At 46.1% G+C, this 16797-nt stretch overlaps 1 protein-coding gene across 1 annotated transcript in view; it reads left to right on the top strand.

Moving 5' to 3' along the window:
• The first annotated feature begins 10272 nt into the window (after positions 1–10272).
• Positions 10273–16797, top strand: part of RAB5IF (RAB5 interacting factor) — a 9366-nt gene continuing 2841 nt past the window's right edge. The window contains exons 1-2 of the mRNA XM_060125216.1: positions 10273–10614; positions 12415–12518. Of these exons, the coding sequence (XP_059981199.1) occupies positions 10501–10614; positions 12415–12518 (218 nt within the window). The 5' untranslated portion in view covers positions 10273–10500. The remainder of the gene's footprint in view (positions 10615–12414; positions 12519–16797) is intronic.

The raw sequence follows: 16797 nt of genomic DNA, 5'->3' as shown, positions 1-16797 counted from the left end.
AATTGCTGAGTTCTTACTCTGCCCTACCTCTTTCACCCTCCCTCTAGTAGCTGCCTGGAAGTGTTGTGTACTCTGCACCCCTATTTCCTGGGCCTCACGAGTATTCCACATCCTCTCCATCACAGTGTGCAGGGGGCATACGTATCCCAAGCTGGACCAGTCTTCCTTTGCGTCAGCAGTCAAGCTTTGGGGTTGCTAAGTGGTAAGGGAACTTAGTGAGCTGGTAACTTTGTCCCCCCCTCTCCTAATGAGGAAGGAGCATGACTACAGTATGAAGCCGGCACAGAAAGAAGCAGAAATGTTATATGGATACTCTAGACATGTCTGAAACCAGTACCGTCTCTGGACTTCCCTATTATGTAAGCTAGTAAATTCCCCTTTTTGCTTAAGCTAGCTGTGGTAGCATTTCTGTTGAAATGACTGTACATTGTAATTGCAGCCCAAACATCTCTTTTTAACTTCTGTTCACACAAACATTCACAGAAAAGAAAAAAAATGAGAGGGCTTCCCTGGTGGCGCAGTGGTTAAGAATCCGCCTGCCGGTGCAGGGGACACAGGTTCAAGCCCTGGTCCAGGAAGATCCCACGTGCCGTGGAGCAACTAAGCCCGTGCGCCACAACTACTGAAGCCTGCGCACCCAGAGCCCATGCTCCGCAACGAGAAGCCACCACTATGAGAAGCCCGTGCACCGCGATGAAGAGTAGCCCCTGCTCGCCACAATTAGAGGAAGCCCACGTGCAGCAACGACCCAATGCAGCCAAAAATAAATTTAAAAAATGAGATACTCTTCTCATAGGTAAAGAAACTGGGGATTTGTTAAGTTACTTGCCTGAACTTACACAGCCAGTACTAAGTGGAACTAGGATGTGAATTCCAGTCTGTCTTGCTTTAAGGTCACCCTGAGGTCTGTCCCTCTCTTATATAAACTAGTGATAGGCAGTTCACTGCCTACTGGCATCCAGCTATCTAACATGGTTTCGGCTAAGCACTAGAAGTTTCCTTCATTGAACCAAATTGGCTTCTTTCTGATTTCTCCCCAGTACCCTGGTTGGGGGATATTGAATCTCCCACAGGTCACTCTCCTTTAGGAATTTGGAGATGCAGCCTCCCTGCTCAAGTTCCCAGATTAAAGTGCCCCAGCTCCTTTAGCCATGCATCCGGGGTCCTGGTTTTCCCACTCCCTCCGTCAGTATCCCTCAAGCTGGACACTTGGCCCTGGGGTTTGGCAGAACAGGAACATGCTGGAAGGGCTCTTCAAAACAAGAGTGACACTCATTTTACATGTGGAAAATGAGTACTAATATTCCCCTAGAAGGGGCAGTGATTTGGATGGTTCAGCTGCCTCAGGAGAGACGGCTTCTTACAAATACTTTTCAAAGAACTGAAAATAAAAGTATCTTCTGTAACCAGCTTCAGACTGATGAGCCCTGGAGTGAGCAAGCACTCTAGATAATGAAAGGTGATGGACAGTGTGGCTAGGGCCCCTCTCCTCTGAAGCTAGGAATGTTATATAAGGACATCTGCCTGTTCTGTAACACTCTCATTTAGAAAATAGCTTTTTAAAGGCATTTCTGCTCCTTAGTCTGAGTACCTGTGGTTGGGTTGGCTGATTCTCTGTCTATGTCCCTATTCTTCACAAGGGGGCCATAATGATGCTTCAAGTCCTTAGTTATCAATGTGACCTTAGGCCCTGTGTCCAGTAGTAAAGGAAAAGGAAAAGTGGTAATGATGAGGGTGGGGGTATGCCTTTAGACTGACAGTCAAGGAAGGCCTCTTCCTTTCCACTGTTTTTGGGAGTGGTGATTTCTCCATGGACCCCCAGCCTCACGGACCCCACTGGGAAACTTTTCCCCAATTCAGCCCCATGAATAAGAATCCCTAGGGAGGGCTTCCCTGGTGGCACAGTGGTTAAGAATCTGCCTGCTAATGCAGGGGACACGGGTTCGAGCCCTAGTCCGGGAAGATCCCACATGCCGCGGAGCAACTAAGTCTGTGCGCCACAGCTACTGAGCCTGTGCTCTAGAGCCCGTGAGCCACAACTACTGAGCCTGCGTGCCACAACTACTGAAGCCTGTGCACCTAGAGCCCGTGCTCCGCCACAAGAGAAGCCACGACAATGAGAAGCCTGTGCACTGCAATGAAAAGTAGGCCCCGCTCACCGCAAGTAGAGAAAGCCCGCGCCCAGCAACAGACCCAACACAGCCATAAATAAATAAATAAATAAATTTTATTTTTTAAAAAAGAAGAAATATAGCAACACTCTGTAATAAAACATTCATTTATATATATATATATATATATATATATATATATATATATATATATATATAGAATCCCTAGGGATTCAGGACTCTGGATTATTTATTTATTTATTTATTTTTATTTATTTAGGCTGCGCCGGGTCTTAGTTGCAGCACACAGGATCTTTAGTTGCGGCATGCGGACTTCTTAGTTGCAGCATGCATGTGGGATCTAGTTCCCCGACCAGGATTGAACCCAGGCCCCCTGCATTGGGAGCACAGAGTCTTACCCATTGACCACCAGGGAAGTCCCTGGATTTTAAAACTACACTCTAGGGACTTCCCTGGTGGCACAGTGGTTAAGACTCTGTGCTCCCAATGCTGTGGGAGGGGGCAGGGAGGGTTCCATCCCTGGTCAGGGAACTAGATCCCGCACGCTGCAAAGATGATCCCGTGTGCTGCGACTAAGACCTGGCACAGCCAAATAAATAAATAAATATATGTTTTTTTAAAAAATCACTTGCCCAATACCACACAGCTTTTAAGTGGGAGAACTGGGACTAATTACCCAGAGAAGTAGTTCTCATGCATCAGGAGAGCTTACAAAAATGCAAATTCCCAGACCTTACCCCCAGAGAGTCCAGGACACTGACTTATCCCCAGGAAACTGCTGGGTTGGGAAGATAGCACCTCATCTTTCAAAGTTACAAGGTGAGAGGAAGACTACCACCAAGTAGTCCCCCAAGACCATTTGACTTCCCCCGGCTCCTAAGAGTTTATAGTGTCCTAAAGGTCAAGTGTAGCCTTCCTGAGGTTGTCATTTTAATTACATAAGTAGTCAACATTCACTATAGAAAAATTTTAAGTAAAGGTACAGTAGTCCTTTCACTTTCCACAGTTTCAGTTACCCATGGTCAACCTCAGTACAAAAATATTAACTGGAAAGTTCCAGAAATAAACAGTTCATAAGTTTTAAATTGCATGCTGTTCTGAGTAGCATAATGAAATCTCCCACCCTCCGGGCTGGGAACGTGAATCATCCCTTTGTTCCACTTATCCATGCTGTATGTGCTCCCCACCCCGCCTATTACTCACTTAGGAGCCTGCTCTGTTATCAGATCCAGTGTTGTTATACTTCAGTGCTTGTGATCAAGTAACCCTTATTTTACTTAATCATGGCCCCAAAATGCAAGAGTAGTGATGCTGGCGATTCAGATATTCTCTTACTGTGCCTAACTTACAAATTAAACTTTATCATAGGTACGTACACATAGGAAAAAACATAGTATACATAGGATTTACTACTATCCATGGTTTCATGCATCCACTGAGGGTCCTGGAACATGTACCCTGTGGATAAAGGAGGGACTACTGTAAAAGGAGAGGAGTTCAGTATAGTGACTAAGAGCCAGCCAGCTTTTGGAGACAAATGTATGAAAAACATTTAGTAGAGTTGGGACCTGGTAAGGGCTCAATAATGCTAGTAAAATATTTCTTGTGAGCAAAAAGAAGAGGGCCGGGGCTTCCCTGGTGGTGCAGTGGTTGAGAGTCCGCCTGCCGATGCAGGGGAAACGGGTTCGTGCCCCGGTCCAGGAAGATCCCACATGCCGTGGAGCGGCTGGGCCCGTGAGCCATGGCTGCTGAGCCTGAGCGTCTGGAGCCTGTGCTCCGCAACGGGAGAGGCCACAACAGTGAGAGGCCCACGTACCACAAAAAAAAAAAAAAAAAAAAAAGAAGAGGACCAGCATACAAACTCAGACCTCTACTTCACAACCAGTGCTCTTTCCACAGCTCCTTGGTTTTCCCCCACATGGCTCCTGATTTCTGTGATTCCATCTATCTCTGTCTGAGGCCACAATCTTACCCCTCAGAGCACATCTTCCTCCAAACCCTGCTATAGGCAGCTGGCAGTGTTATAGGGGCATTCAACTGGAAGGGACACCCTCAGGCCCAAGACTGACATCATATGTTTAACTGGTGCTAAAAAGCCCCAAACTCACAAAGGCAACATTTCTACTTCCAAATCTGTCTCTCCCGCTTCCAAATCTGACTCTTCATTAAGTTCTTTTCCATCTTAGACCACCCAAGACGTTTATTTTAACCAGATGGATGCACTGGGTTTCAGCCAAATTCCCCACTTCCTAAGATAAGGAAAGCTTTGGGTAAAAGCAGAAAGGGAACACGTCTCAGTCCCAAGAATACCTTCTCGGCAAGGGCTTTCCAGGCTGCCAGCTTGGCTCTGTCTGCTCCTAGAAAGCTAAGAGGAGGGACACAGATGAGGTTTCAGATGGCTGTTGGACCTCTAACTTTGCTGTGTGACCTTGGGCAGGATCTAAGCACCCTTCCAAATACAACTTTCTGTGACACTCTCCTCTCCTCCCATGTAAACCCAAACTTACAGAATCTTGGAGTTAAGAGCAGAGCTTCAAAATATGATACAATATGACATATAAAGAATTAACTTTTGCGGGGCGGGGGGAGGCAGAGAAATAAAGTTATCTCTGTTTGCAGGTATGATCGGGTATGTAGAAAACCCTAATGATTCCACACAAAAAACTGCTGAACTAACAAATGGATTCAGCAAAGGTTCAGGATACAAAAATCAGCACCCAAAAAGCAACTCTGTTTCTGCAATGAAAAATCTGAAAAGGAAAATAAGAAAACAATTCCATTTACAATAGCATCAAAAAGAGTAAAATACTTAGGAATTAACCAAGGAAGTGAAAGACTTATATGTCGAAAACTACAAAACATCACTGAATGAAATTAAAGAACATACAAATAAATAGAAAAACATTTCATGCTCATGGATTAGAAGACTTGATATTGTTACTACCAACGCAATCTACAGATTCACCGTAATCTCTATCAAAATCCCAATAACTTTTTTTTTCAGAAATAGAAAAACTCATTCTAAAATTCATATGGAGTCTCTAGGGATCCCCAAAACAATCTTGAAAAATAAGAACAAAGTTGGAGGACTCACGTTTCCTGATTTCAAAGCTTACTACAAAGCTACAGTAATCAAAAGAGTGGTACTGGCATAAAGACAGACAAACAGACCAATGGAATAAAAGAGACAGCCCTGAAATAAACCCTTGCATATATGGTCAAATGATGGTGCAAAAAAACATTCAATGGGGAAAATAGAGTCTTTAACAAATGGTGCTGGGAAAACTGGATATCCACATGTTGAAAGAATGAAGGTGGACCCTTACCTAACACCATATAAAAAAATTAACTCAAAATGAATCAAAGACCTAAACATAAGAGCTAAAACTATAAAACACTTAGAACATGGAAAAACTTGACAACATTGGACTTGACAATGATTTCTTGAATGTGGCACCAAAGGCACAGGAAACAACAACAAAAACTTAGACAAATTTCACTTCATTAAAATTTAAAACTTTTGTATATTAAAGGACACTATCAACAGAGTAAAACAACCCACAGGACAGAGAAGGTATTTGCAAATTACATATATGATAAGGGATTAATATCTAGAATATACACAGAACTCCTAAAACTCAACAACAAAAAACCAAAAGACTAGACTCAAAAACAGGTAAAGATCTGGAATGGACATTTCTCCAAAAGAGATATACAAATGGTCAGCAAGCATGTGAAAAGATGCTCAACATCACTAATCATTAGGGAAATGCAAATCAAAAACAACGAGTTACCACTTCACACCCATTAGGTTGGCTGTTAAAAGAAAAAAAAAAAACAAAACAGAAGACAAGTGTTGATGAGGATGTGGAGAAATTGGAACTCTTGTGCACTGTTGGAATGTAAAATGGTGCAACTGCTATGGAAAACGGTATGGCTATTCCTCAAAAAATTAAAAACAGTATTATCATATGATCCAGCAATTCCATTCTGGGTATATACCCAAAAGAACTGAAAGCAGAGACATGAACAGATATTTGTACACCCTTGTTCACTGTAGCATTATTCACAATAGCAAAAAGGTGGAAGCAGCCCAAGTGTCCCTTAACAGATGAATAGATAAATAAAATGTATATACCGTGGACATTTAACAAAGCTATTATTCAGCCTTACAAAGGAAGGAAATTCTGACATGCTATGACATAGATGAACCTTGAAGATGGTGTGCTAAGTGAAATAAGCCAATTAGAAAAAGACAACACTGTGATTACAGTCTTATGAGGAACTTAGTCAAATTCAGAGACAGAAAGTAGAATGGTAATTGCCAGGTGCTGAGGGGAGGGGAGAACGGGGAGTTACTAGTTTAATGGGCACCAAGATTCAGTTTTGTAAGATGAAAGTGTTCTGAAAATGGATAGTAGTGACAGCCACACTACAAAGTAAATGTACTTCACTGTGTCACAGAACTATAGACTTAAAAATAGCAAATTTTGTTGTGTATATTTTATAGCAAAATTTTTAAATTTTTTTAAGTTTTAAAAAAGAATTAACTTCTATTATTTTAATAATAAAAGTTTAATAATTAACAATAAATTTATTATTTTAACAATAAATTTATTTAATAATAAAATCATTAAATTTAATAATTATTAATAATAATTATCATTATTTATTATAAGTTTTATTCCAATTTTCTCCATCTTCACTGCCCCCACCAAATTTCACCTGGGTAACTTTAAGTCTTTAAACTAGTCTCCCGGGGGCTTCCCTCGTGGCGCAGTGGTTAAGAATCTGCCTGCCAATGCAAGGGACATGGGTTCGAGCTCTGGTCCGGGAAGATCCCACATGCCGCAGAGCAACGAAGCCCGGGCGCCACAACTACTGAGGCCCGCGCGCCTAGAGCCCGAGCTAGGCAACGAGACGCCACTGCAATAAGCCCGTGCACCACAGTGAAGAGTAGCGCCCCCCTCGCCGCAACTAGAGAAGGCCTGCGCAGTAACAAAGACCCAACGCAGCCAATAAAAAGAGGAGAAAAAAAAAAATCTTATCTAAAAACTAGCCTCCCACTGTGATCCAGTCCTTCAACTAGCAGCCAGGGTGATCTTGTCAAGATGCAAACCTGAAAAGTAAAGTGTTCCCTGCTAAAATCCTTTCTGTGGCTTCCTCCACGCTTGGGATAAAAACAAATTCTTCGGGCTTCCCTGGTGGCGCAGTGGTTGAGAGTCCGCCTGCAGATGCAGGGGACACGGGTTTGTGCCCCGGTCCGGGAAGATCCCACGTGCCGCGGAGCGGCTGGGCCCGTGAGCCATGGCCGCTGAGCCTGCGCGTCCAGAGCCTGTGCTCCGCAACGGGAGGGGCCACAACAGTAAGAGGCCCACGTACCAAAAACAAATTCTTCATGGCCATCATCAAAAAGACAAGAAATAACAAATATCGGCGTGGTTGTGGAAAAAAGGGAATCCTTGTGCACTGTTGGTGGGATTGTAAATTGGTACAGTCACTGTGGAAAACACTGTAGAGGATACTTAAAAAATTAAAAATAGAACTACCATACAATCCAGCAATTCCACTTCTGAGAATATACCCAAAGGAAATGAAAACACGAACTCAAAAAGATATCTGCACCCCCATTTTCATAGCAATATTATGTACAATGGCCAAGACATGAAAACAACCTAAGTGTCCATCGATGGATGAATGGATGAAGAAGTTGTGAGATACATACATACAAACATACACGAATATTATTCAGCCATAAAAAAGAGAACATCCTACCATTTGCCACATCATGGATGGACCTTGAAGGCATTATGCTAAGTGAAATAAGTCAGACAGAGAAAACCAAATACTGTATGACCTCACTTACATGTGGAATCTTTTAAAAGTATAATAAAAATTTAAAAATTCGTAGCAAAAGCGATCAAACTTGTGGTTATCAGAGGCAGAGGGTGAGGGGAGCCCTGGGAAGTGGAGAAAGGTGGTCCAAAGATACAGACTTTCAGTTATAAGTAAGTACTAGGGATATAACATACAACATGATGACTATAGCTAACACTCTGCCATACAATGTATAGGAAAGTTAAGAGAGTAAATCCTAAGAGTTCTCAGGACAGGAGAATGTTTTTTTCCTTTTTCAGATTCTTCTTTCTTTTCTTTTTATTGTATCTATCTGAGAAGGCGGAGGTTAGCTGATCCTACTGTGGTAATCATTTCACAATATATGTAAGTCAAACTATCATGCTGTAGACCTTAAACTTATACAGTGATGTACATCAATTATTTTTCTATACCACTGGAAAAAATTATTCAGCATGATTCTCCTAGTCCTTCCCCAACTTGTGGCTTTATACCTCACCATTAGCCAACATGGTTTCATCTCCTGGAATGCCCTCTTCCCTTCCCCTCCCTCTCCCTCTTCTTAATTCCTATTCTTCCCTCAGAGTTCAGTCTTCCCTAACCCCCAGATCAAATTCCCCATTATAAACCTTTGCCACCAGACCCAGCAGACTAAAAACTTACCTCTTCTGTCTTTGACTCCAGGCTAGGTATTTTCCCAACATTCTATGACAGAATGATCTGTCTGTCTCCAGCACTGCATGCCACCAGGGAGTCTATAAAAAATAGGCTTTATATCAGTGGTGCACATCCAAACTGGAGTGAGCTGGTTAGGCTTTACCACAGTTTTGCATATGGGAGAGAAACTGTTCAGAGAAGGGAGGGCTGATAAGAACAAGATCCATGGGAAAGTTAGTACTAAAGTTGTATGTCCATGTCAGGTATATGGCTGTCCCACCAGGTCCAGACAAAGTAATGTCTGTTGAAGTGTGTATCATCTTTGGGGTTCAGCCCCACTCAACCTACTGAAACAGGATCTTGGGATTGGGTTGTGGGAGAAAACAACAGCTATGGTATTCAGAAAAAGTTTCCTAGGAGATACCATTGTTCACCTAAGGTGGAGAACTACACCTGAATGTTGACAGGTATGCAAAGGATGTTCTGACCTTATTGATATTCCTTAAGACTTCAAGTGTAAGAGTGCGGATTTAAAAAAAAAAAAAAAAGGCGGATTTTCTTTTTTGGGGGGGTGGCTCGCCGCCCAGCTTGCAAGATCTTAGTTCCCTGACCAGGGATTGAACCTGGGGTCATGGCAGTGAAAGTGCGTGGGGCCCCAACCACTGGACCGTCAGGGAACTCCCCAGAGTGCAGATTTTGAAGTCAGACAGACCCAGGTAACAGTCGAGTGATTCTGAGCAAGTTTCTTTGCCTATATAAACCCACCACGTAGGATGATGGGCCTTGCTACGTAGCACAGTGCAAATGGCATCACCTGGAGGGCTTACTGAAACGCTGATTATGGGCCCCACCCACAGAATTTCTGATTCAGTAGGTCTGGGATGGGGGGTCTCAGAATTTGAATCTCTAATCAAGTTCCCAGGTGATGCAGCTGCTGCTGGTCCAGAAACACACTTTGCGAACCACTAACCAAGCCCATAGCGAGGCCACGATAGATGAATACCCAGATCTTCTGATAGCCAATAAAGTACTCTCGCAACTTTACTCCCCCGAGGAGTCCTCAGCTGGTTCCAACATGCCATGCAGCCTTAGAAAATCACTTCCCCTTTTTGGATCTCAGGGCTCACATTTGTCAAAAGAGGGTGCTAGGCATGAGAAGACACTAAGTTATTACGGAAAAGAATTAACTCTGTGAACAAGGTCCTACGGGACTTGAAAGGTTAGGGGGGAAAACGAGCAAGGGCTAAATCCTGAGGGGCAACTTGGGGCTTCCGGGGAGCAAGGTTTGGGCTCGAAAGGACGCCTCGGGGAAGGTAGCGCCGCGTTCTGCCCCGCTGCTCGACGGGACAAGCTGTGGTGGATTGGACGACGCTCCTGTCCCAACCTCTGCTTTCGCCTCAGCCACCGTTCTTCAGTCTCCGCAGCACCTCCTCGCGCTCGTGTCGCCGTCCGTACCAAGATTGTCCCTTCCCTCTCACTCTACCGCGGGGCTGGCGGAAGCGTGCCGTCACTTCCCCGCGCGTAGAGCGCTTGCGCCGAAGCGACGGTTGCTCTTCCGTGTAGACGGCTGTGCGGCCACCGATTGGCTGCGTGGGCACGTCGGCGGGAGGACGCGAGGCGCTGCGTTGTTCCGCCCTCCGCGCTCCTGGTCTCGGCCGAGCTAGCAGAGCCAGGGTGTTCGGGTAAGTGGGGGCAGCCGCAGGCGCGCCGCCGAACCGATCCGCTGAGCCTGTTGCTGCCGCCGCCGCCACCGCCACCGCCACGCCCCGTGCGCCGTGACCCGCGACCCCAGACCCCGACGTCTTTTAGATCGGCCCGCGCGCCCCAGGCCCGGCCCGGGCGGCGCGACGGGAGGATGAGCGGCGGGCGGCGGAAGGAGGAGCCGCCTCAGCCGCTGCTGGCTAACGGGGCCCTCAAAGTCTCCGTCTGGAGCAAGGTGCTACGGAGCGACGCGGCCTGGGAGGACAAGGTGCGGTGGGGCCTGGCGAGGGCGCACGTTCGAGGAGCCGGCTGGGACTCGGGGACGAATGGACAGGCCCGAGCCTGCCCCTGCCCCCGTCCGGGCGCTGCCGAGTGTTCGGGGTGGTGGGGCGGGTGGTCCAATGGTGTCGGGGCGAACTCGGAGGGTCCGGCTGTCGGGCTCCGGGCTCACTACGAGTGGCCTAAGAGTGAAGTCGCCCGGGTCACGCGGGAAGCAGCAAGGAGGGGGCGGAGCAGTTGCCCCCCCGCGGGCAGGTCGGGTGCCTGAACGGCGAGAGCGAGCTGAATTCGATTCGATCTCCGCCTTTTACTCCCAGTAGGATCTTGAGTAAGTGACTTACCTTGTCGAATTAACAACTTACCACCGTGGTTAGCACGAACAGTAACGCTAACAGACTTCTACTGAGTGCTTGCTGTGTGTTGGGCGCCCTCTGTGCGTCATCTCACTCAAGTCTCCGAACAACTCTGAAGTCGGGTACCGTGGTGCGGTAAAGCGTTTAGCACATGGTGAGGCTCACTAAAGGTGAGCTGTCGGTGCTTTTCTGTTGAATGAGAAAACAGAATAAGTGTGAGAGTTGAGAGGGGAGAATGAGACCACCTTTCAGGGGTGAGTGTGGTGTGTGTGTGTGTGTATACACGCGAGGGGGTGGGGGAGAAACCACCAAATGTGTGTGAGGAATGGTTGGGGGACTTCAAGATGTCCTTACTGGTCACACGCATTCAGAAGATCTGAGTGTAAGCACTTCCCCAACTCTGCTCCATCGCGTGGAAGGAACCATCACAAATAGCTTGATTCCAGTTGGCCTGAAAAGAATGTTAGATTTGCAGTCTTTCCCCCCCTTTTATTTTTTTGGACTGATGAAGTAGTTTTTCATCAGTTACTTTCATCAGAAGTAGTTTTCCCTAGAGTTCCTGTAAAGGGGGGGGGATGGGAGGTACTTCCTGAAGGTGCCCTTGTCCTGCCCCCAGTGCTGCCCAGCTCTTGTAAAATCTTTCTGATTTGCTGTGTCATTTCTTTCCTTTTTTGTGTAAGGACTGGTTTCTGCAGTCCAGGGCAGGTCAGAAACCTGAGTCTTCCGTGTTCTTGTATGAAAATTGGATATGCAGGCACCTGCCTCCTGCACTTTTTTTTTTTTTTTTTTTTTTTGCGTTACGCGGGCCTCTCACTGCTGTGGCCTCTCCCAATGCGGACGCGCAGGCTCAGCGGCCATGGCTCACGGGCCCAGCCGCTCCGCGGCATGTGGGATCTTCCCGGACCGGGGCACGAACCCGTGTCCCCTGCATCGGCAGGCGGACTCTCAACCACTGCGCCACCAGGGAAGCCCCCTCCTGTACTTTTGTTTCTAATCTCTTTTCTCTTTTGTGACTTACTCAAAATTCAGAGTGTGGGAAGGTGGTACTGAATTGGTTAACAGTCAGCCCTTCTGCTTGTGGATAGTCTGTTTTTGTCTCTCCAGGTCAGATAACTAACTGGCCAGTAGCTCAGTTATTATCACAGCAATTTCATTTTTGTAGCTTCTGAAAAAATTAAGTAAATGATTTTTCTAAAAATTTTTATGTAGAGCACAACGCCCTGGAAGCCATCACTTAAGATAACTAAATACATCATTTTTTAACCACATTTTAGTATAAGAAGATGTGGAGATTCAAGAACTGTATACCGTTGCTTTTGGGGAAAATTCCTCTGGAAGATGAGTTTAGCAGAAAGCTTTTCTGTTCCTCACCTATCACAAGAGGCTCTCTTGTGGCACCCACTCCAGATTATGCACACATTCTCTCTTTTCTACAGGATGAATTTTTAGATGTGATCTACTGGTTCCGACAGATCATTGCTGTGGTCCTAGGTGTCATTTGGGGAGTGTTACCATTGCGAGGTTTCTTGGGAATAGCAGGGTAAGTCTTGGGTTTTTTGTTTTGTTTTTTTTCCCTGTGTGTGTGTGTGTGTGTGTGTGTGTGTGTAATGACTAAATCAAAAAACTGGCCCCATGATGGCACTCCTGGGTCTGATACAGCACTCGTCAGTTCCACAGGCTTGGGAGCAGCTTGGGTCAGGCATGTTACCTTTATGAAGATCCAGGTTAGTTTATTCATTCATGGGTCCTTAGTGACCTCATGCAAGAGGTTGCCATATTGCCTGTTGGCAGCAGGCATCTAGTTCTGACATGACCTTTGTTGTCTGTGGAAGTTTGGAAAGTGGAAGAGCTTCTAATACTTGATGACCACTCCCTTGTGCACTGTGCTGGATGTCCAGAATCTTGGACTTGGCAGAAGTTGTTTTAGGTCCCTCCTTTTTTTTTGGCCGCGTCTTGCAGCATGCGGGATCTTTAGTTCCCTGAACAGGGATGGAACCCATGCCCCCTGCAGTGGAAGCGTGGAGTCCTAACCACTGGACCGCCTGGGAAGTCCCAGGTGCCTACATTTTAAAGGCAGTGAAGAAGTAGAGATTAAGCCCTCAGTTTTTTCTTGTGTGCCTGTGGCAGCAGTTGACACGAGCTCCCAGTCGTGGCTCAGCTTGTTAACCAGTCACTGAGAGCAAGTCCAAATGCCCGCCAGGTTGAATTAATAGGATTTGTGGAAATTGTGTTTTTCTTTTTTTTAAGATGTATTTATTTTATTTTATTATATTTTATTTATTTTTGGCTGCATCGGGTCTTAGTTGCGGCACACAGGATCTTTATTGAGTAATGTGGGATCTTTTGTTGTGGTGCGCGGGCTCTTCATTGTGGTGTGCGGGTTTTCTCTTCTCTAGTTGTGGCACGCAGGCTTCAGAGCATGTGAGCTCTGTAGTTTGTGGCACGTGGGCTCTCGTGTTGAGGCGCACAAGCTTAGTAGTTGTGGCGTGCGGGCTTAGTTGCCCCATGGCATGTATCGGGATCTTAGTTCCCCAACCAGCGATTGAACCCAAATTCCCTGCATTATAAGGTGGATTCTTTACCACTGGACCACCAGGGAAGTCCCGGAATTGTCTTAGGATAGGAGTTGTGGGCAAGTTATAGTAGAAATAGACAGGCAGGCCTCTGGGAATACAAACTGTCATACTCACCCATGGAAAATCACATATATTATTTTAACCATGATCACATACATCTCTTATTCCTTACTCTGGGGTGAAAAGTGTGAAACAGTTTCAAACTTCTTTGAGTTGCCTGTTTTTTCAGAAGATAACCCAAAAGGAATGTACAGTTCCCTCTCCTAACTAAAGAGTTGTTGGTGTTGTATTTATGTATGTATGTATATATGTATGTATGTATGTATGGCTGCATCGGGTCTTCGTTGTTGAGCGCAGGCTTAGTTGTGGTGAGAGGGGGCTACTCTTCATTGCGGTGCGCAGGCTTCTCATTGCAGTGGCTACTCTTGTTGTGGAGCACAGGCTGTAGGCATGCGGGCTTCAGTAGTTGTGGTACACGGGCTCAGTAGTTGTGTCTCGAGGCTCTAGAGTGCAGGCTCCGTAGTTGTGGTGCATGGGGCTTAGTTGCTCCGCGGCATGTGGGATCTTCCCAGACCAGGGTTCGAACCTGTGTCCCCTGCATTGGTAGGCAGATCCTTAACCATTGCGCCACCAGGGAAGTCCCTAAAGAGGTTTTCGATTTACGATGCTGATCAAAGCATTTGTCCAAGGAAACCGTAAGAGTTTATCCTCTGACTGACTTTGACAGAGTGGACATTTGATGAGGACTCATTGAGGGTGATGAGACACGGGCAGGACCTGGTGTTCACAGAGGTCTTCTCAGGGTGGAAATGGTATGTAGATACATTTTTAGAATGTTGGTCACCCAATTTTAGCTTTCTATGAGAAAAAAGGCAGATATAAGGAAAATGCCAGAGAAGGCAGAAGGCAATCTAAAGGCAAAAGGTAGTCAGTCTCCTGTCTTCCCCAGATCACTTTTCTAGGAGGGGATGACACTGGTTCAAATCCCCAGCACCTATCTCGTCTTGTAGGAGTCCTACGGGATTTTTCCGAAGTCACCAATCTGCAAATAATATAGCAAAGACTAGAGCTAGTCTAGCATCCTGCCCACTGTGGCAAATGAGTAAGGCTGCCCAAACAGATTTTTTTTTTTTTTTTTGCGGTACGCGGGCCTCTCACTCCTGTGGCCTCTCCCATTGCAGAGCACAGGCTCTGGACGCGCAGGCTCAACGGCCACGGCTCACGGGCCCAGCCGTTCCGCGGCATGTGGGATCCTCCCGGACCGGGGCACAAACCCGTGTCCCCCGCATTGGCAGGCGGATTCTCAACCACTGCACCACCAGGGAAGCCCCAGATTTTTAACTTTCTAGAAAGCTCTGGATTCAAGTTCCAGCTCTGCCACTTCCAAGCTACATAATTTGGAGCTCACTTTGTGAGACTCAGTTTCCTCATTAAAATGAGGACAATAAAGAAGTGCCTTCCTCATGAGATTGATGTGTGAATTAAATGAGGTGATTCAAGTAAACTGCTAAAGGTAGGGCTTAGTACATCATAGGCACTCCATAAGTGGTTCACTGCAGTCATATGATTAGCTTTACAAAGAGTGATAAAATATGGCTGGCTATTGAGAAAGCAAGAAACAGGGTGTTTGCAGTGAATTCACCTTGGAGTGGCTTACCCATCATGCCACTTTCTCAGGACTGCCTGTTTTCTAGGGTTCAGTCCCACACTGTCCTGCCAGAGCCAGTTTCTCTCCAAAGGAATCCCTTCCCTCCTTTGGTTGGCACCTTTTTCCCAGCTCTTGGAAAGTGCCCAAGGACATTGATTTTTTTCCACACACACCCCCTTTCCTCCATCTATCTGACTCAGCTGCCTGGTGCTCAGTTGTGGTGACTGTCTCCTCCCCACTTCCCGCCTTCGCTGCCCTCTGTCTGGACCCCCACTTGACTTCTCTTCATTTCTGGTGTGGGCACCAGCTAGGACCTATTAAGGTAAAGCCATTTCCTTGGGTCTCATTACTTAAAATTTGCCTGGGAACTGAGTGTGATGGTTCTGTTCTGTCTGCCGAGGTTTTACGTAATTGGAGAGGGGTTCTATTCATCCCTTTCTGCCTCTGTCTCTCATAGAGCTTGGCACATGATCAAGAGGTGCTCAGTGAATGCTTGTTAAAATTTTTGAAAAGCTGAAATGAGTTCCCATTGACCCTTGGAAGCAGAGTCATATATTACCTTCCAGCCCTGAAGTCAGTATTTGTTAGATTCGTTATTTTGTTAAGACTGGAGTTTTTAAGATAGAATTGTTAAAAATCCATTTGAGAGTCAGTTTTTTGTTTTTTTTGGCTGCCCCATGTGGCATGAAGGATGTTAGTTTCCCCACCAGGAATTGAACCCCTGCCCACCTGCAGTGGAAGCTGGAGTCTCAACTGCTGGACTGCCAGGGAAATCCCCAGTATTTTCATTTCTTTGTCCACCCATTTGCTATGTCATTCTCTCCCGTTTCCAATACAGAATTTATGCCCATCCTTAAAGCTCAGTGTGAGCCTTTCCAGTCCTTTTCCTGACCCCTCCCCCTGGTACACCAGACTTTTAAATGCCTTTGTGTCTGTGAATTCATTTTCTACTTAATGTGTGCCCCTTGGAAGGCAGGGCCTATGTCAGCCCTTTTCTCTCTCCCTGGCATCCTTTATTTATCTCTTTCCCTTATATTTCCCTTTCTCATCTCACTAAGCAACCACCTTACAGCTGGAGACTGTCAGAGTCTCCAGTCACTGTCCAGCCCTAGCTTATTAGCTGAGCCCCAGAGTGACATTGCTAAGTCCTGATAGTAGGCTGTCTAGAGCCACTAACTCAGCCTGTCCAAAATGGAACTCCTGTCAGAGGGAGGTGGCCAGATTGGCTGGGTCCCAAGATTCCTAGTAGACGATCAGGATATGGCCATGACATAGCCAAGCCAAGGACTGTATTTCGTGTGAAATCCAAGAAGAACCATCTGTCCTTCCTGACTCCCTGCTTCTGTTACTGGACCCATGGTTCTCCCAGGTCCTTAGGCTTGAAGCCTTTGGGGATTCTTGCCTCTCCATTCAACCATTTTCCCAGTCCCCGTCCTCAAACTTTATTTGTACTTATGTCCTGAAACAAGTCTAAACCAGCCTCCCAGCTCCTTTTCCTTCCACTCACGAGAAAGCCCATACTCTTGACTACTCACAAACTAGACTTCCTGGTGTATGTACACCCTGTCTCCTTGTTAACCTTGCACAGACAGCCT

This window comes from Lagenorhynchus albirostris, chromosome 15 (genome assembly GCF_949774975.1).
Source record: "Lagenorhynchus albirostris chromosome 15, mLagAlb1.1, whole genome shotgun sequence".
Taxonomy (NCBI): domain Eukaryota; kingdom Metazoa; phylum Chordata; class Mammalia; order Artiodactyla; family Delphinidae; genus Lagenorhynchus; species Lagenorhynchus albirostris.
This window is presented reverse-complemented; position numbering and strand designations above follow the sequence as displayed.